General features: G+C 48.1%; 1 protein-coding gene across 2 annotated transcripts in view; it reads left to right on the forward strand.

Annotated features, from left to right (window-relative positions):
* Nucleotides 1-20,530, forward strand: part of Myo16 (myosin XVI) — a 418,849-nt gene that overhangs the window by 216,982 nt on the left and 181,337 nt on the right. For both annotated transcript variants that reach the window (XM_075986134.1, XM_075986133.1), the window contains exons 17-20: nucleotides 11,477-11,588; nucleotides 14,070-14,187; nucleotides 15,075-15,146; nucleotides 17,318-17,459. In XM_075986134.1, the coding sequence (XP_075842249.1) occupies nucleotides 11,477-11,588; nucleotides 14,070-14,187; nucleotides 15,075-15,146; nucleotides 17,318-17,459 (444 nt within the window). The remainder of the gene's footprint in view (nucleotides 1-11,476; nucleotides 11,589-14,069; nucleotides 14,188-15,074; nucleotides 15,147-17,317; nucleotides 17,460-20,530) is intronic.

The following is a 20,530-nucleotide window of genomic DNA, read 5'->3' on the forward strand; positions in this document are numbered from 1 at the left end:
CCTTGTTTGGTGAATGAGCAGAACACCTTCCCCTTGTCTTTGTCTGAGCCTAGCTGTGTGCCTGCTGCTCTCTGTGGCCACCCCTGACGTGTCTGTCACTGCTGCTCCTTCACCTTCTGAACATAGAGGTACAGTGTGCCAGCATGCACCGAGACATTCACCGTGGCCATGTGTGGTCTGCTTGGCTCCTCCCGGCATCACACATAAGATTCAGAACCCTGACCTAGCTCCGCCATCAGTGCCACACAGTTCTGCATGCATATGTCAATGTCTAGCTTACCACCGGGGCCTGGAGTTTTAAAAGCAGATGCCGTTGGAAGCAGCCCCTCCCCAGGTGCACCCAGTTTAACCAAATCTGGAAGATGTGGGCTTTGCCTTGGGCTTCTCCCTCGTCCCCGGCACCCTCAAGACGATGCCATACTCTTTCGTTCTCTGTCTCCTCCCTGAATTATCTTTGATGTTTTTACCTCTGTTCATGCTGTACTTCCCTCTGGGAAATTTCCATAGTCCTACCCCGTGGCTCATCCCTCCCTGAGTTGATGCTTGATTCATGTCCTGAATATTCATCTCAGTGACTTCCACCTCTGAGAAAAGTCTGCTTTTCTCTCAAATATTGCTCCTTGTCCCCTTTCTTCTATCCCCAGTCCATTTTACTTCTACCGGAGTCTAAAACATGGTTTTTGTATAGTCTATGGCCTGCCATCTTATGTGAAACACTATGGTTGCTTGGTATCTTTGCCACTGGTTGCTCAAAGAGGTTGTTCTGTATGTAACCTGTCACTTAGGGTGTGACATGGTATGATGGTTGGTTTTCATTTTTAACTTGCCGCAATTTAGAATCAACTGGAAAGGAAGTCTCAATGTGATAGTGAATGAGACTGGCTTGTGGGCATGTCTGTGGCAGCGTTGGAAGACCCAGGTCACTATGGGCAGCACCATTCCCAAGGCTGGTGATCCCGGACTGTGTGATTGTAGAGTGTGAGCTGAGCCCTAGCATGTATGGATTCATTCTCTCTACTCTTAACTGTGGGTGTGTTGCAACTAGCTACTTCAGTTCCTGCCTTGCCTGCCCCTCAGTGACGGACAGCAACCTGAAGTGGAGCCAAGATATGATATTCCTAAGTACTTAGCTGGGACCTGCATGGCCTATGCAAAGGGTGAGGGCTCCAGAGTTTTCCATTGGTCGGTCAGCCCTCCAGACCCTTTCATGCCAACCCTTGGCTTAGAATCACTAGCATGCCACTTCAGTCTTGACTCCTCTGGGGGCGGATGTCGATGTAGCCATCTCTGCCACCTGCCTGGGTATCACGGCAGGGCTTTCCCAGAGCACTGAGACCCCAGCACCCTTGGCTGGGATCCTGATGCATCTCTAGGCTAGTGGCATGCTCCTTACCCCACACGGCCGTTCGAGGCAGAACCTTTGGATACAGGGAGCAGAATAAGAAGAGCCTGTGCTCACTCGGGAATAGGCGGGGCCTCGTTGGACACGAAGTAATCCCTCACGTCCATCGACTCCTGCCCCCTCTCTAAAAGCCATAGTCACAGGTGAGCTGGCCCATAGTGTCTCTGAGCTGAAAAACAAGGCATTCTGGGGTAATGCCCTTCCTGGTGAAAGAAATGAACAGATTCTCTTCTTAATTATACATTCTAAGTGGGTAATGGTCTTGGGTTGTTCTAACTTGCCTGTTAAGACTGATGGAATATCTGGGAGTCTCTGTGTGCACTCGATCATTAGTAACAGGGACGTACGCTGCAGGTAAGTGTCCCGTGTCAGCCCAAGGCACGGACCTCACTACATTTCACTCCACCACCATGTTTGTCAAATTTTCGCTGTGTCTCTACACCTCTGCGAGGCATCCCTGGAAGTGCCTGAGGCGGAGACCTTCAGTTTGTGAATAGATTAACCTGGCATGTTCAAGGGAAATAACACGCTTACGATGTTTACAGAAGGCTCTAGGTGGCACCGCCCACAGTTCCATCACCTGCCCCAGCTGACCCATCCCATGTGTGATTTGCGTAACATCTGCGTGTCACACCCAGGCCAGACTGCTTTGTCCCAAGCACGCTGTGATGGCTCACCTGCTCAAACATTCCGTGGTAAACAGAACTGTGTGCAATCATGACTTGGGTATGTTTCTTAACTGTCCTTTCGCCCCCTTGTTACGGCCTCCTAGCTGTCTCCTGTCAGCTCAGTAAAAGAATGCCCGTGTTTTCACTGTGTACTCTAGCCATGAAATTGCTGCTCGCTTGTGAGTTTGAACAGTCAATTAAAAACAGGGTGTGAGCACTGCAGGCAGCGGCGGGGAAGGCACCAGGTGACTGAGAGGTGAAAGTGACGCTGAAGAAGGCAAGGGAACGGAGAAGCTTTAACGTTAATTAGATGAGGAGGTTGCTCAGGAATGAGAAAACAGAGTAAGAAGCTCGCACTTTAAGCTGTGACAGCACAGCTACAGTGAGCGCTCATGTCTGACTCTCTACACCTGGCCATCTCCCCTTTTCTGAAACAAGGTGTATGTCTGTTCTTCTCCCTAGAGATGAGCACAGCAAACAGCACGGAAGGTGTTCCGTGGCTGAGGAGGGGGAGTGCCAGGACCCAGCGTCACAGAGAAAGCCCTCAGAGTGAGCCCCGTTTCCCATGATGCAGTTCAGGAATCTCAGCCCACACCACATAGTAGACCACTTCTAACTACTCTTCCTAAGGGGGCTCATTTGTAGGATATTCTACCCAACTTTGGGCTCCCCCACATGAAGTTCTGTTATGTAGTGTGGACTTTAGCTGCACAAGTCTTGGCAGGCGTGGTTTCTAGGGAGGAGAGCACTGACAAGGCCGACCGGGTGGAGTCTGTAGACTGTAGAGTCTGAATCCTTGCTAGTGGAGAGGTCATGGTCAGAGATGTGCGAAGAAGCCTGGGATGGACTCACAATGACATTCAGCCCTCTCTCCAGCTCCCGGTCCTACCCTGCCTCTATAACAGACATGGCCTCTTGATGTGGCCCAACACCACAAAGAGCCTCAGTCAGAACCCGGAAGTAGACACAGGTCTTAGTGTGTTCCCTTGTAGAGTCTTCTCTAGGCACGGCTGCAGTTGAGGGACACACCCTGTCTCTGGTGGTGTGTAACTATGAAGTTCAAATTATCTTAAAATTTACATGCCATATGGTGTTGCTTTGGTTACAGCAAATGTATCCTCTTTAATTCAAAGCAAACTGATTTTGTTTTGTTCAATTGACTGAATTTTATTAAATACATAGAAACCAATTTAGTTTTACTGTTATACAATGAGTCATTTTTTTTTTGTGAATTCCTTGGCACAAATATAGCCCATTGTGAATTTGTAGTCAGCACAGCCCAGCGCTCGCCCAGAGCCTGTGGAAGCCCAGGTCTGCCTTCCACAGCCTGCTTATCAGGCAAACCGCTGAACTCTTCTGACTAGAGATCTACTTTGCAATCCTTCATTTATCGTTTCAAGTGGTAATTCCATTAGCTGGCTATTTTTACTCCAGCTTGTGTAATACAATTATTACAAGGAATACTTAGCTCAAAACACTTGCGTGACTCTAAATTCACCTCCCTTAAAAAGATTTTTTTAAAATTTGGTTGGTTGTTTTGTTTTTGTTTTTATTTTCAGTGTTGAAGAATCCCAAGCTCACAAAGCCTCTGGGAATGGGCTGCCTAGACAGCACGTGTGCAGGCCTGAGAATCTCTCACCCATCCTGGCCGAAATGCACTTAGCTTTTGCTTACTCTGGTCCCATCTGAAAGTGTCCCAGCATATCAGAGTCTAGGTAAACCAAGAATATACTTTAAATGTTACTGTGTCCTCCAAGACTTAATCATCGCTATCCCATACTTAACACACAAGTCTCTGTAGTACACACTCTATGTATTCTATGCTTCTTGCAGACAATCTGTCTTGACTCTTCTTTCCGGCTTCCCTGCTTGCTATGTGTGGGCAGTTATGCACCTCATTCACCTTGGGTCCCCAGGAATCACAGCTCTTAGTCCATATAGAAACATAATTTCTGCTGTCTTAACTGAAACATCATCATTTTTAATCAGAAGTGCATCTCAAGGGCACTGGATGGTGTCTCACCTGAACTTTCCGTTTTCAGTTTCTGTATGAAGACCTTCTCCTGATCCTTTGAGAATCACAGACTGCTAACCTTACCTGTAGTCTAGAAAATTCTACCATCCCTCATTTTGTCTTAAGGTCCCCGTATTATTTAGTGATGGAGTGGGATGCCCTGCTTTCCTCTGTGTTCACTGGTCTAGGAAGCATGGTTGACCAACATTCAGCATCTGTGGGTTGGTGAATTCATGAGATGATGTGCCCACTCGGTGTGGAAAGACAGATGTCCCGATGCAAAGGTAACAGCATGAAAGCCTTTCCCAGGTATGCATGGTGCCATTGTAAATACTGCATTTCCAGGCTGGATCAGTGGTCAAAGTTGGAATGGCACCTTGGACAGCTGTCTATGACAAGCCTGTCAGGGCAGCATGGATCCTTATAGTGCAAACAAAATGAAAAATAGCATCATTGCCCGTCATGAGGCCTGACTCAGCATCCTGTCCTGGTTCAGATGAAGCAGGGTCCTGCTAGTGTAGCATCGGCAGCATTTTGTGTACATGTATGAATGGCCTACACCCGTGCCTGTGTTTCCTCGTCTGTGCACACATGCAAAGAGACAGCAGGCCGTGTCAAATATTGTTTTTTATTGCCTCCCACCTTTGTTTTTCTTTTGATGAGTCAGGGTCTCTCCCTGATCCTGGAACTCAGCCATTGAGCTGGCCAACCAGTGAGCTGCAGGAATCCTCCTATCTTTGCCTCCCTGATATTAGAGTTGCAGGTCGAGGCTTCCACATCTGGATTTGATCCTAACTCAGGTCCTCATGATGGACTAGCAAGTATTTTACCAACTGAGTCATCTCCCAGCATTCCCACAGCCCCGGATCAGCACTTTAATGCTCTGCGCCGTCTTATTTCTTCAGGTGGATTGTGTTTCATGTGGTTCAATGTGTGGTTCACGACATGGAGTGGAGTTTTCGTGCGAGCAAGGAGATGCCCCATCTAGAGAAAAGTTGCAATGGTGGAGGACATTTAAGGTAGTAGGAATAATGGGTGCCAGCAAATCTGCTGGCAGGAGTTCTGAGCCAGGATAATTCTAACAGGGTAGGCATGGGGTCAGCCTCACCATGGCAGCTGTCCACCATGCTTGGTTTCCTTGATGTCCCCCCTCTCCAACACCACATCCGGATCTCTTGCTTTGAACAGATAACAGGAATGCTCAGCCATTGTCCACCCCTCCTTTTCCCAGGGCAGAGTCTCCCTGGCTCTCTCTGCAGAGCGGGCTGGCCTCAGACTCAGAGATCCACCTGCCCCCACTGATGAGTGCTTAGATAAAAGGCATGTGCCGCCATGCCTGACTTTCATCCAGCTTGCTCCTAAGCCCGACTTCCTAAGGACATTGCCTTTTGGTGTCTGGGAAGAAAAGGAAGCAGAATGGGACCTTTTCACCTAGATTTGAACCCTAGACTTCTTGTTCAGTTGTTAGCATGAGTTGTATTTATGAAAATGGATGTCCCATGACCACTGTTTGGTTCAGTGCTCTAGCTCATTGGTCCTCAGCCTCCCTAACACTGCGACACTTTAATACAGTTCCCCATGTTGTGATGACCCCACAAACCATAACATTATTTCCATTGCTCCTTCACAACTGTAATTTTAATATGTGAAATATCTGATATGTGACCCCTGGGAAAGGGGTCACGACCCACAGGATGAGAACCACCGCTTTCATTATAGATCATGATGAGATGAAAGAGGAGATGGGACACTGAGGGGACCGTGGAGACATCACACATCCACAGGACCGAGAGTCTGCTGACATTTATTTCTAAGGAAACAGATTGCACCATCCACTTGAAGACTGGAGATGATTTTGACATTTAATGGGCATCCGAGTTTAATCACAGTTTCCCTCGTTTATTATCTTGCTAACATTTTAATGCCTGTGGCTGACAAAGAAGATTACAAATGACTTCCTAAAAATGAGAGGCCTGGCACTGGGGGTGGCGTGATGGTGAACGCGGAAGACCCCTGCTTGCCTGGAAGCTTATTTTGTTTACTTTCCGGTCATTTCCTGGATACGAGTAAAATTGGACTAGTGCTGATTGTTTCCTGGGTTGACAGTTGACAGCTGCCCGTGTCAACTGGTCTTGAGGGCTTCAGAATCCATGGTCTACGAGATGTCTTTAGAGGCCGTTGCTGATGTGAAGACATCTTGTACACCCGTGTGTCCCACTCTCCTGTGCTCCTGTCACTTTTCATTTGAGCATCCTGGCATTAGGATGGTGCTTGTAGAGCGGAGACACATCATTACAGCCTTCACTCATCATAATGTCTGAGAAGCCTTGACTTTTATAAAAGCTGTAATTCCAAGCATACATTGCCTGCTCCCCTCCTCTCCCCTCTCCTCTCTCCCCTCCCTCCTTTCTCTCCCCTCCCTCCCTCCCCTCTCTCCTCTCCCTCCCCTCCCCTCTCTCCCCTCCCTCCTCTCCTCCACTCTTCTGCTCTAATCTGGCCCAAGGTAAAAGTACTTCTCACCTGAAAGCTCACTGTATGGCTGGGGACAAATTATTGGGAGTCTTATCTGTTAGTGGGGCTTCCTTCATTAGTTTGTGATTATTTAATTAGTATAAATGAAACAAGTAGGTAGGAAGAGCTGAGTGATTCAAAAGATAGGTGGACAAAATACACAAAACTAAATAGCTTTGTTATGGGTTTCGTGGCTTCCTTGGCACTGTTTTTATTCTAAAATTGGTTATCATAACATTACATGCTATTGCAGAGGACATATATCTGTGTGGAAAACACATAGCTCATAAATAATCCCATGCAAAAGTCAAGCAAACACATTTGATGAAAACACCGAGAAGCAAGAGCCAAAAGGCATTTCTCAGAACAGGAGGTCCCAGGCTAAATCTCCTCCTTCCTACCTCTCCTGACTAGTAGGGTCAGAGCCAAGATGTGTGCAGGTAGGTGTGTTAGGGTCATGAAGGGAAGCGTGTGTGGGTGGGGATGTGTGTGCTTAGCAACATCCTTGTTTTTGCACTGCTCCTAAATGGGAATTGATATTTTACAAAATAGTGTTGACACCCATGCCCAGTGGATGACCTCATATTCATGTGCATAGGGGTAGCCCTAATCAAATTCAGTGTGTGTGTGTGTGGGGGGAGAGAGAGAGAGAGAGAGAGAGAGAGAGAGAGAGAGAGAGAGAGACTAGCGGGATTGCAGCCTGTATATAAAGGGGATTCACTGGAGTAATTTACAGGCTGCATTCATCTAATCTGACAATGGCTGTAAGTGGGAAGTCCGAGGATCCAGTAGGTGCTCAGTGCACAAGGCCAGATGTCTCTGCTGGCCTTCAGCATATGCTGGGATCCCAAAGAAGTCGGTTCTATTGCCAGTGAAGGGTGTGCTAGCAAGGCAGGGGCAAGCGGGCAAGAAGTTGGCTCTGTTGACAGTGAAGGGTGTGCTAGCAAGGCAAAGGCAAGCAGGCAAGAGCAAAAGCTTCTTCCTTCCATGTCCTTACACAGACTGCCAGCAGAAGGTGTGGCCCAGATCAAAGGTGTGTCTTCCCACCTCGAGATCTGGATCGAAGCTGGGTGTCTTCCTATCTCAAGAGTCAGTACTAGGACTAGACGTGGATCCACCTGCTTCAAATCTTGCAAAATATCTCTCAGGTGGATTGTAGTTCATTCCAGATGTAGCTAAGCTGAGCACCAAGAATGGTCATCCCACAGCCATGGGTTTTGTTCAGTTGCTCCCACCATCACCATGGCCATACCAGTCTTCACATTCTGAGAAGACTCTGTTTCACTTTAATCAGTGGCAACTCTCAGGGTCACTCCGTGAGAACCAAAGACTGTTCTTCCTATGGGTCCCTACTGCTCATGAGGTTAGGAGAATGTTCATCCTGGGTTCAGCCCCACACCCATGTCCTGGGTCTTGGGGGCAAGTCAAGATCCCTCATCCCCTGTGCCTTCTTTAAGAGACCTGTCTGGAACTGGCCACTCTAACATTGTGCAACATGGAGGTAGCGTGGAACCAATTGTACCAGACAATTTGAAGAAATTTTCTAATTGGTCAGAAAATCACGGATCAGCTATTCTGGAAATATTACAGGATCCTGAGTCAGAGTAAACATGCAATTCATTTGGTGATTTTTTTTCTTTCCTTCTGGGGACCGTGGAAGGGTGTTCTCTTTCCAACAATTAGAGGTGGATGATACGTTAATATTTTCAGCAATGGAGATGTATGGTTCTAAACACGTAGTTACTAAAAGAGCCGTAATCATATTACATCATGGGAACCTGAGAGTTGGTTACTGTGTTTTAGATAGTTTGAAAAGGGTAGAGATTGGAGGTGAGGGAAGGATCGAGATGAGAGGGGGGTGAGCATGGGGCGAAACTTCTCAGATTCTTAAAACTGCGGTCCATGTGAAGGTCAACCATCTGATTTCACCTTCTGGCCTTGTGCCTGTATTAAACGTCACCACGGAAAATGTTTCTTATCCAGTGATGGGAAAAACATGTCCTTGTGTGTGTGCAGAGCTGGTAAAAAGCAGAGGCGAGCACACTGGCTCCTGTGAGTTAGGACTTAGAGAATGGTTTCGTGCCTTTGTTTTTAGCTTGTAGGATTGCCTATGTTTGAACATCCCCTGCCATCCACGCACACCGAGGGTACACATCCAGTTAAGAGGAATTGTTCTCCTGTACTAGGGGTACATGTACAGGTAATGAGAGTCATTTCATGTGTGTTGAAGGACCGTGCCTGTTGAGCGTGAGCCCACCACTGTGCCAACGCATAAAACATCCCTGGAGCACAGATGTGGCACGCGGAAAGGTCACAGGACATTGAAATTCTAGGCTGACATTTTCTGCGGAGCATTCTTTTTGTGTTTGTTATTCATAGCCTGTCATGGCTAACCTGGATTCCCGTCCTGGGAGAGAGGCCCCGGCTGGGGCAGAGCCTTCAGTATTTGCCTTCTACACAGCAGATCCAGGAAGAGATGCTCACTGTGGATCCTTCTGGTAGCACGGGAAGTCTCTTGAGATTCACTGTGCAGGCAGATTTAGATTTAATGCTGTGTCTGCTGGAGGCCAAAGCAGCTTTTTCCAGGGCTGGCTAGATGACTCAGCAGTGGCGGTGCTGCCAAGCCTGGCCACCTGAGCTTCATCCTTAGAAGATACAGGGTCAACGGAGAGGACTGGTTCCTGAAAGTGGTCCTCTGATCCCAACATGTTCAAGTCACACACCCCCAACACACACAAACAAATAATTTTAAAATGAACAAAGTTTTTAATCATTGTATATAGCCTTGAAGTTACATTCTCCGGCACTTTGAGAGAAGCAGCACCTGCCTATCGTCCATCTATCTATCTATCTATCTATCTATCTATCTATCTATCATCTATCTATCATCTATCCTTTACCATCTACCAATATACTTGTATCTATCTATCTATCTATCTTCTATCATCTATCTATCTATCCATCCATCTACTTTCATACATGTTATCTCTGCTTATCTGTCATCCGTCTGACTATCTATATACCTAGTGTCTCCATCTGCCCATACAACGTTCTCCCTTCCAGGCCCCTTTCTGGCATCTTCATGCATGTATAGGCTGCACACTAAGCTTTTTCACTCCTTCATGTTCTTATAATTTTCCCAGTAATCTTCCTTGTGCCTTCAGAAATTGTATGTTTTCTCTCATGTGCAGAATCGATGGAGAAAAGATAATCTTATCTGTCCACAGTGCCCTGTTTTGTGAACTTGTCTACTCAAGTGGTTTCAGGGTTCTGCACAGGGAAGGTTTCCAGGTCTTGCTGTTTTTGAGTTCTAGATTCTTAAAGCTGTTATTTGTCTATGGCCTAAACCTTAACAGTTTGGTGTACATTTGACATGACTGATACAAACATGAGGCTTTCTCACTAAAGATACCACCCCCTTGATATTATATCTGGTGATGTCAATTCACCATTCCAAGGACACTGACCAGGTCCAAAACAATGTGCTTGTTCCTCTTACTAAGCATCCCTTACCCAGCCCAGTCTACCCCTCTACCCCAGCCCCTCCCCTGCCCAGCCCAGTCTATCCCTCTACCTCAGCCCCTCCCCTGCCCAGCCCAGTCTATCCCTCTACCCCAGCCCCTCCCCTGCCCAGCCCAGTCTATCCCTCTACCCCAGCCCCTCCCCTGCCCAGCCCAGTGTACCCCTCTACTCCAGCCCCTCCCCTGCCCAGCCCAGTCTACCCCTCTACTCCAGCCCCTCCCCTGCCCAGCTCAGTTTACCCCTATACCCCAGCCCCTCCCCTGCCCAATCCAGTCTACCCCCTCTACCTCAGCCCCTCCCCTGCCCACTCAGTCTACCTACTCTGACCCTGCCCTTCCCCTGCCTTGGCCTCCCCTGACAGCTGTCTGGATGCTGCCTGCCTTAGTCACTTTATCTCTTTGCAGGGGGGTCTTCCTCTGGAGGTTCAGGTCACTCTTGAACACCTGACCTGACACCTCTCTTCTGCTTCTAGCCCCCTCCCCCAAGAGTTTTTGTCACTTGCCAAACATAACTAGAACTCTTTCACAAGGCACTCAGCCCTAGCTCTTCCTCCTTCCCTGGCAACCTTTGCTTTTCTCACTCTGGGCTCTCATTCTGCTGACCCGTGTACCGGTGCATACCATGTGTGACTAACCTTGTGTGACTTCATGTGTGCCACTGCGTGTTCTCGGGACATGGGCATTGCAAACTAGGCCTGTTCTCACTTATGCGCCGGTTCTCAGAATGGAGCCTTACTCCTCCGTGGCTTTTCCTCCTGGTGCCTGCTGGCTTCACTTAGGAGCATCTTATGCCCACAGCTCAGGTCAGTTGCTCTGACTCCGTGCTGGGTTGGAGGAGCTCTCCTCTTGTCTCTGACCCAGGTACCTAATTTGTTCCTGTCGAGTTTCCTGGAGGAGGCCTTTGTCTTTTGAGTCCTCAGCTTCTTTGATTTGCCTGCCTTTGGCAATCGATGCCTCTGTGTTTGTCAAGCAAAGGAAATTAATCAGCAACCTTAAAATTAAATGCTGCTGGCAAGCAGAGATAATACATTAGTATACATTAAGCATCCTTCATGCAAATGGGAGTTGCGTTGCCAGTTCTGGCACCTGCCAACTTCCTATATGAAGTTCACAGTTGGTGACCGTCTCCACTCACCAAAAAGGGTTCAGGTAAGGTGAGCCCGCACCAGCAGTGGGATTACGGTCTGGTACAAGAATCACTGTCTTTCCTGAAACATCATGTGCTCCTGTGTAGCTTTGTAAACACCTGGGGACACAGCGTCCAGGTGATTTCCATTAGAACAGACACCAGGTGTGGATGAGGTCACCTTTCCCCGCTACCATTTGGCTCCAAGCCATAACGTCATGTTTATCTTCACAGGTATATGAACCAAGGCTCGCAGGAAGATGTCTCCACAGCTGAGCGCTCCCTGAACAAGGAGAGACTTGTGGTTCTGAAACATGCTCTGAATGTGATTGGCTTCAGCAGCCTGGTGAGTCTCCTCACTGGGGATTGCACACAGAAAGCCAGCGTCCACCAGTTTGTAAAGATTCGCTCAGCCCGAACCATTTCCTGAGCCTCAATAGAGCCCATTGGTTGTTGCCAGCCCCGACAGTGTCCAGCAGAGAACAGGCCTCCATCTGGCTTCCTGGGACCTCCTGTTCATTCAGGATAGGAGACAAACAAGGACAGAAGAGCAGCAGGCTCCAGGAAGGCAGATACTAGAGAACTCACAGCAACAAGAAGTTAATGCTAGTTCCTTTTCTTTCCTTTTTGAATTTAATTTTATGTGTGTGGGTGTTTTGCTTGCATGCAGTGCCCGTGGAGGACAGAAGAGGGCATTAGATCTCTTAGAACATTAGCTACATACAGTTCCAAGCTGCCTTGTGGGTGCTAGGAACCAAAGCCAGGTCCTCTGCAAGAGAACTCAGTACTCCGAGCCATGGAGCCATCTCTCCCAGCCCCGCATCTGGAGTAGAAATAGAAAAACCCTTTCACATATGTATCTAAAACAGACCACATCACCATGTTGGCTGACTCGTGAGGAACCTGACCAGTCTGAAGAAACTGTGTACCGTTAAATGGTCCCCCTGCAAACTACCATAACTCACTCACGTATCTTCTCTGGGAAGCTAGAGAATGTGTGGAAAGTTTTAGCCCACCGTGATGCCACAGCAATTTCCAAGACAACGGGAAGGCCTGTGGCCCACGCCAGACTGCTAGCTCTGTCTGGATACTGGTCACTTAGCACGCGGCTAATGAGACTGAGGGAATTATTTTTTCCCATCTTAAAATATTAATTTAAATTTAAATAGCCTTGTTGTTAGAGGGTATTCCTCTGAACAGGGCTGTTTCTGAGATTAGACATGAATGGTTGAGCCCATGGAGGATGCTCTTGGGAACCATTTCGTTTTCCTGATGTGTGATCTCCTCTGCCCTCTCAATATGGAAGTATTTGGGGTGGTGGCCAAGTCCTCGGGAACAATTAACAAGAGGTCATGAGGCACCATGACTTGCCCACAGCTCTTGCACCCAAACGTGGTCTGAAGTACGAGCTCCTTGATTTTTCAGAAGGCCGTGTCGCCCTTGCCCACAGGGTTCGCTAGCAGGGGCAGAAGGGCAGGCGGAAGCATACAGGAAAGCAGACAGATGACTGTCCCTTAGGGGAATCAGGGAGACAGTGTGCTTGGCAGGACCCGGTGCCTCTCAGCGCCTGGAGTTCTAGGAATGAGAGGCAGTCTGATGGTGTCTCGGTCTTTTTGGTCCAATTGTCCAATGTTTACATTTTATTCTTTTCTTGGCTTCACCCACTTGCATGCTCTATATCTGCCCTGGCTTCTGTGATGTCTGTTTTCTTATTCCCCCATCCCCACGGGGAGCTTCTAGACCCCCTAGGGAACAGGACACAGACAGGGACAGGAGACCATTTTACCAAAATACCATTCGCTTGGAAACATAGCTTTGAAATTCCACACTTGTTCCCCAAAGGTAGGACAAGCAAAATACACCTGCTGACTAGCGTTGCTGATGCGAAGACCTGATGCCCATCCCTTTATCTAAGCCTTTCAAGCAGCATGAGGACTAAAAACCGCTCCACTTTGGAGTGGTGGCCTCCGCTGTGACAAAGAACAGTGCGTATGGGCAGGTGAGGCCTATGGAACAAAATCTGCAAAGGATTGTGGGTCTCAGAGACTGGCTCACCTCTGCACCCTGTTCCTAACAGCAGGCAAGCTGGCTAGGCCACAACTTCCCACAGGCAGAGGCAGGATCCCATGGCTCCGGCTCCCGTAGGGAGATTTTCCTGATTCAAATCTGCCACAGTCCTCTGTGGGTTGTAGTGAATTTTCATAGCTCTGCCTCCCTCCCTGAATCATAAAGCCCCTGAGAGCCACGCAGATCCTCCTTGCCTGTATGTCCAGAGGGGCCCACCTTGCAGAACACTAAAGGGAGATTTATGCACGTTATTAAAGAGGTGGGCTTGTGTTGCGCCATCTAAGAAGCAGGGGCAGAGTTCAGAGGGAAATGCTGCGGCCTGCTGTAATTGTGGCATGCTCCCCCTGGGCATCACTGGAGATGGATGTCTCCAGGCCCTCTCGCTCTAAAGATGGGAAGATGACAATCCCCTATGCCAGGACTTACTCCTCTGTACAGTCCCAGGCGTCCTGTTCCTCCTCCCCTGCTTCCTACACCTCCTGTGCAAGAGGAGCTTGGGACAGCAGGGGTGTTTCCGGTCACTGCTTGGACAAGGATCACTAATTTTTTTTTTTTTTTTGGAATGATGATTACCCAGAACCCACAGATTCCTATCAGACCAGCAGCATCCATTTAAGGGCAAAGCACATTGAGTGGAGATTTGATTCTGAGCCCGCATCAGCCGTTTCTCTGGAGCATTGTGGGTCTTAAGAGTGGAGAGCCCACTGCGGGAGTGCTCATGGGCTCTGAGCAATTCTGTCTGTTCTCTGTAAACACCTAGGAGGTGGAGAACCTGTTTGTTATCCTAGCGGCGATATTGCACCTCGGAGACGTTCAGTTCACGGCGCTGACCGAAGCTGACTCAGCCTTTGTCTCTGACCTCCAGCTTCTGGAACAAGGTCAGTGGAGCACGACCTTGGTGAGAACGTCGTTGGTGTGCAGTTTCACAGAATGGCCAGTAGATGGAGACACAGTACAAAAAAAAGCCAGCTTGGAAAAAAATCACTTCCTAGGGCTGAAGTCAAGTGGGGGGAGGGGAGAACCTCTTTCTTTTCTCTAAAGAAAAGAGCTCAGGGGATAATGGATAAATGAGCGTTCACATCCTTTCTTTGCACTGGGCATCAGCATAGACTTCAGTTCATGTGATATTATCTAAGTAGTCTTTGCCCCCAACCGCTGTAGTATTTGGAGACCAGGTCATCAAACATTATAAACACCATTGCTTCCGGTTAAATGCCTTGTTTAAAATCTCTCTCTTGGCTGGGAGATGGTGGTGCATACCTTTAATCTTAGCACTTGGAAGGCAGAGGAAGACAGATCTCTGTGAGTTCGAGGCCAGACTGATCTATAATAGCTAGTTCCAGGACAGGCCCCAAAGCTACAGTGTAAACCCTGTCTTGAAAAATCTTTCTCTTCTTTGCTATTGCCTTTCTAGCCGCACCTACTTTTTGCTTTTTGAAAATACCCTTAAGCCACATGTTTTCAACAAACCGCCTATTTCACCTCTTTCAAAGTTATTCAGTAAGACATTTGGAAAAAATAGTCCAGTCCTGTGAGGGTAATGAAGACGCAAAATGTGTCACGATGGAATCCAGAAAGAGGGGGATTCCTTTTGTGTTTGGAACACTGAGGAGTTTCTGTAGATGCGCTTGACCCCGGAAGTAGCAGTCACTCTCCGTCCTTTGAGTGTCTCTGCATGAAGCATGCACGTGATGAACGAAAGTGCAATGTTCCTGATATCAACATACACCGTGACTTCACACTTACAGCCTGCTTTTGATTTCAGTGGCCGGCATGTTGCAAGTATCCACCGATGAGCTGGCGTCCGCCTTAACAACTGATATTCAGTATTTTAAAGGTAAATCTGCCTTTTACCTTTGTACAGTTCCTGGGCTTCTTTCAAGTAGAGAAATAAAAAAAAAAACAAAAACGCATCTGTCTCAACACAGGGAAACTGTTTGCATGGATCGAGTGTCAACGGAGAGAGTGTTACAAGCCTGTTTGGTCCCTTTTTACTGTATGGGAACACAGCTATGCTCCTGGGAGGCCTTTCTGATTAACTAGCCCCCTTCCTAATCAACCTGTCAGTTCAGAAAAACAAAGCCATCAATCTAAGAGGATTTATTCTCGTAAAACAAGGACCTTTTGTGGGGGTAGGGCAGCTTTCTCTCCGCCTTTTCCGCTCACAATGGGAGCTGTCATTTATTGGGTGTTTATGGGTGGGTGGCACAGTGCCAGCTGTTCCGAATGTTGTCAGTTTTGATCTCACAAATGGTCACGAGGTGGGCACAACTGTATCTCTCCTCAGAGAGGAAAGCATTCAGATAAAAAGGGGTTAATCACTGTGGATGCCAGGCCGGAGGCAAGAGGCTGTCTCCCTTTACACGCCGGCTTCCAACCCTCTCTACATGTCTAATCCCTGTGTGGTGTGTGGCCCTGCTCGGTGCACAGGGAGACTGGATCTCCTAGGTGTGTATCAGTTATCCATCACAACTTCATGATTGATGCTCTTCTTCCACCTTCCTCTCGAGAGCTGGGAGGGCTTGCCTCGGCCAACTCTTGTGCTCTGAACTCACCTGCTACCCAGTGAGTCTGTCATGCCCGCCTCCCTCAGACCCTGACTTACACTGAACTCACCTGCTACCCCGTGGGCTCACCTGCAGGTATTTTGTTGCTTGACTTATGACCTCTGCCTCTTAGAATTCCCTTCCACACGTCTCACGATCCACCCAGCTGCTCACCAGGTCTAGCTGGCTCCCCTTCCCCCTCTCTTCCTTCTCCACAGAGTAGATCGGATCCCCGTGACCCCATAAATACTTCCCATTCTCATTGCTCTCATCTCTCGACCTGAACCGTGATAGCAACCTCTGCCGATGTTTTTAGCGGGACTTTGCTCATTTCCCCTCATTCTGTGGGGACAACAGAATGGAATGCTAATGTGCTTTCGCTTGTGGCTGACAGTCTTTCAAAGATACGTTCTCCCTCAGCTCCTCCCTGGAGGGTGGGCTTCCAGGTCCCCACTCACGGTCATTTCTAGACATTCTCCATCCACACATCCTCACCCAGCCACATGGTGCACCGTGATGTTCTGCAGGACCCTGTGCTGTGTGCCTCTGAACACATGTTAAACTCCCTTGTCCCTTAGTGTGCAACTATCTGGTTTTCTCCACTCACACCACCCTCCCTCCCTCACCTTCCCACCCTGTAGGTCACTCTTCAGAACACCTCAGCCATGTTAGCCCGGGAACTGAGGTGGTACTGGTACCGTCTCCTAGAAGGCGGCACTTGTTTCTCTGCCTTGTGCTCTTCCACACCCATGACCTTGTCCTTGCCCTCTCAAGGCAGTACAGTTCTAAATCGTCTCAGTGGCTGCTCCGTTCTCTTCCAGACTAGAGGGACTCTCCTGTCCCTGCCACTTGCTGAGCAGGAGATTTAAAGATGCCAAAGCCACAGACAAGAACCCTAACCCCCATTCCCGTGCTGCGCTGTCTCCCATAGAAGTGCCACATCAGCTGTGTCTGTACCCCAGGCCACCCAACTCTCTTCCCTGGGTCCCCGGGTCCCCTCACTGGCCTTTTCACTATGGACGTTCTCCTCTCCCGCGATGTCCATCACTCCTTTTGAGAGTGGCGGATGCTTCCTCCTGAAGTCTTGTCTCCTAGCTCCGCAGGTTTTACCATCACTTTCCAGACAGACAAGTGTTCAAATGTCCCGGGGCTGGTTCAGTGCCCAGCCGGAGGGCTGTTATTAAACACTCACAGGCAGGACCCTGAGTTAGCGCTCTAACTGCAAGGAAATGGCTCAGCCGTGGAGAGGTGAACAGGGTGCTCAGAAGTTCTAGTCAGTCGAGGCACCCGGCACTCCTTAGATGGCGTCATGCGTGTAACTGACAGGTGCTTCCAGCGTCCCTTTCAACATTTTCGGATATGTGTGGATGTCACCGGGAATGAATGGGACATACACCATGGTTTTGGCTTCTAATGAGGAGACCACTTGTCCTCACACCTCCTCTTTCTCCTACCAATCCAGGAGACGTGGTAATACGCCGGCATACTACACAGATGGCTGCATTTTACCGGGATCTCTTGGCCAAGTCGCTGTATGGCCGTCTGTTTGGTTTTCTGATAAACGCCGTGAACTGCTGCCTCCAGAATCAAGATGACTATAAAAGGTAGGAGCTGTAGATGCTTGTGCCTGTATTACCCTGTCACACACAGCTCCAGGGCTGTGGACCCACTGATCCCAGTGTCACCCAGCCAGTCACACACAACTCAGGGACTGTGGATGTTGGCCCCTGGGTTCCATCCACATGGTACCCAGGGACTGTGGATGTTGGCCCCTGGGTTATCCATCCACATGGTAATCGGGGACTGTGGATGTTGGCCCCTGGGTTATCCATCCACATGGTACTCGGGGACTGTGGATGTTGGCCCCTGGGTTATCCATCCACATGGTACTCAGGGACTGTGGATGTTGGCCCCTGGGTTATCCAGTCACATGGAATTCAGGGACTGTGGATGCTGGACCTTGGGTTATTCTGGTATACATAACTCAGGCCTTAATTCAGAGGGCTGTTTCATATTGCAGCCCAGGGGTAGGCTTCATTCAGACTTCATTTTAACAAGCTAATTTCACTGGAAGGGTATTAGTGATTATGCTTTAGAAATATGAGCCCCCAGCCCACCTTCCCACCCACCAGCAGAGATGGATGAATCAAACTGTCTCTCACGCATAGATATGCAAATGTGTTCTCTCTAGAATGAAGGTATAGATGTGGTCTTTTGTGCAGGGAGAAGAATAGACGGTTTATGAATCTAGGAACAAGACATCTAAGAATAAAGCTCAGGAGTCGGTTGAGAGGCCATGTGCGTCTCTTTCAGAAGCAGCTTGATGATGTGTCGAATTCTGCCGTAGATTATTTGACAAAGGGTCCCTGTGGCAGTGCTCTTGGCTACCCCTAATCATCTCTAAGCAGTAGCTTTTCATGGCTATTTGATCATCTAAATATTATAGATTTCCATGGCATTTTGTCAATGAAAAACTCTGTTATTATTCTTGTCCCTGGTAATGACCTTGAGATGACATCTGAAAGTGAAATTGCACTTGGAAGTCTTCGCAGGCTTGTCTTTGAATGAAACCCTCTGAGTAATATTTTCTGTTGTCCTAGAGTTCTTTACCCAATTCCTGAATCAAGCCATTCTTTGGAAAATATTAAAATTAGCATCAGTTAATGGGAAAGTTGGGAGTATAGACATTTCAGGTTTTAAACTAAGGGATATTAAGGACCCTTCAAATGCACCTGTGCAGAATCCCAGTGCTCAACACTGTGCTCACACTGTTCTGAGAGCTGAGGGCAGCTCGAGCATCTTAGCAGAAGCCCTTGGCTCTTTCCCTGGTGCGATGAGGGCTTGAGCCCAGCTCTGCAGTGCATAGAGTTGCAACTCTTGTTTCTCTGTCTGGTCTGTGGTTCCCCGCCCATCCCCTCCCTGTGATGCAATATGAGAAGGCTTGAGAAACAAAGGTTTATTCTTGGTTCCGGGTTGGAAGAGACACTCCAGCATGCAAGGGAAGGTTGGGGCTGTGAGCAGTTGGCCAAATGTACCTTTCTCAGGAGTCAGTGGGTCAGGAAATAGGGAAAGGGGAAGTTCAGGAGCCCTGCCCCTGGGATGGTACTGTCCATTCCCAGGGGAGTCTCTTCCTCTCCATTCAGTCTCACAGACACACCCCCCCAAAGTTGTACCTCACTAACGCCCCCATGCAGTTCTTTGTAAACAGAGACTGTTTGTTTGTTTCCCAGATGCCCATATCCAAATAATCACACAGAAACTATATTAATTACAACACTGTTGGCTCTATTAGCTCAAACTTCTTATTACCTAGCTCTTACATCTTAAATTAACCCATGTCTATTAATCTGTGTATCGCTAGAGGCTGTGGCTTACTGGAAAGATTCCAGCAGCTACATGGCATCTCTCTGACTTTGCCCTCTCTCTCTTGCTCTCTCTCGTTCTCTCTCGCTCTCTCTCGCTCTCTTCTAGCCTGGCTACATTCTGCCCTACCATAGGCCAAAGCAGCTTCATTCATGAACCAGTAATAGCAACACATATACAGAAGGACATCCTACCTCAGTTCTTAATCCAATCAAGTTGACAATAGAAATGAGATGTCACAGCCTATAGATGTGATGTCTGTTCACAGCTGGTACCCGAGTGCTAGGTTTACCTAATTAACCTGATAGAAAGATACCAGCATCCTTGCTCACGTGGATGCTGATCAATTAATATTTAATTCATACATAAACCTGGGGACACAGAGTCTTCTAGAAAATTTCCACTTGACATTTGGATCCTACAAAGACTTAAATTTGTATGACCAGAACCCCTTAGATATGATGAAGAGAGGAGACATGGCCTCCTTTCCAGTGGATGCTTTGCCTGGTGTGTCAGAATGGAAAAGTGGAGGGCAGCCTTAGCTTTTGCTGTTCTTGGTAAGCAGCTATATGAGTATTCATGGTGAGTGAGAAATGAATCACAAATTAGAGTTATACACTCCACCTCTAAGGGACGGTATGTCCTTGAAATCATTAGCATTTTTTCCCAAGAATCACCCAAAGTTGGATTTAAGTCCTGAGAAAAGCAAGGGAGAGTTTAATCTGCTGCATTTTTAACTCTTTTTATTGATTGATTGATTGATTGGTTTTTTTCAAGACAGGGTTTGTCTTGTTAGTTGTGTTGGAACTAGCTTCTGTAGACCAGACTGGCCTGGAACTCCCAGAGATCCACCTGCCTCTTCCTCCAGAGTGCTGGGAGTAAAGGTGTGCACCACCACCGGGCCCATTTCTAACTCTCAGGAATTCCCACAGCACTTCCTACACTGAAGAAGACCACTTTTTGAGCCAAGAAGGTCAGATCATGTTTGTATAACCTCACGATAGGCTTTTGGGGTTCACCAGACCCCGTTTGTTTTAAAGCATTATAACTGTGCAGAAAACCGCACGTTTAGAACCCTGATATCCTAGTGGTTGAAGGTGGCAAGCACACAGACGATGGGGTGGGAATATTTCCGCACGTGTTCTATTGTGAAAATCTCAAGCGAGAGCGGAGGCCGGTCAGCTGTACTTTAACTGTGAAAGGAGCCAAGCAAAGCCAAAGCAGACCAGTGCCTTCTCTTGGAATGACCACCTCCTTTCCTAAAGTCAGATGGCTGTATTATTGTAGTTGGCCTTTTCTTTGGGCCAGCAAC

Source organism: Microtus pennsylvanicus, chromosome 9 (assembly GCF_037038515.1).
Source record: "Microtus pennsylvanicus isolate mMicPen1 chromosome 9, mMicPen1.hap1, whole genome shotgun sequence".
Classification (NCBI taxonomy): domain Eukaryota; kingdom Metazoa; phylum Chordata; class Mammalia; order Rodentia; family Cricetidae; genus Microtus; species Microtus pennsylvanicus.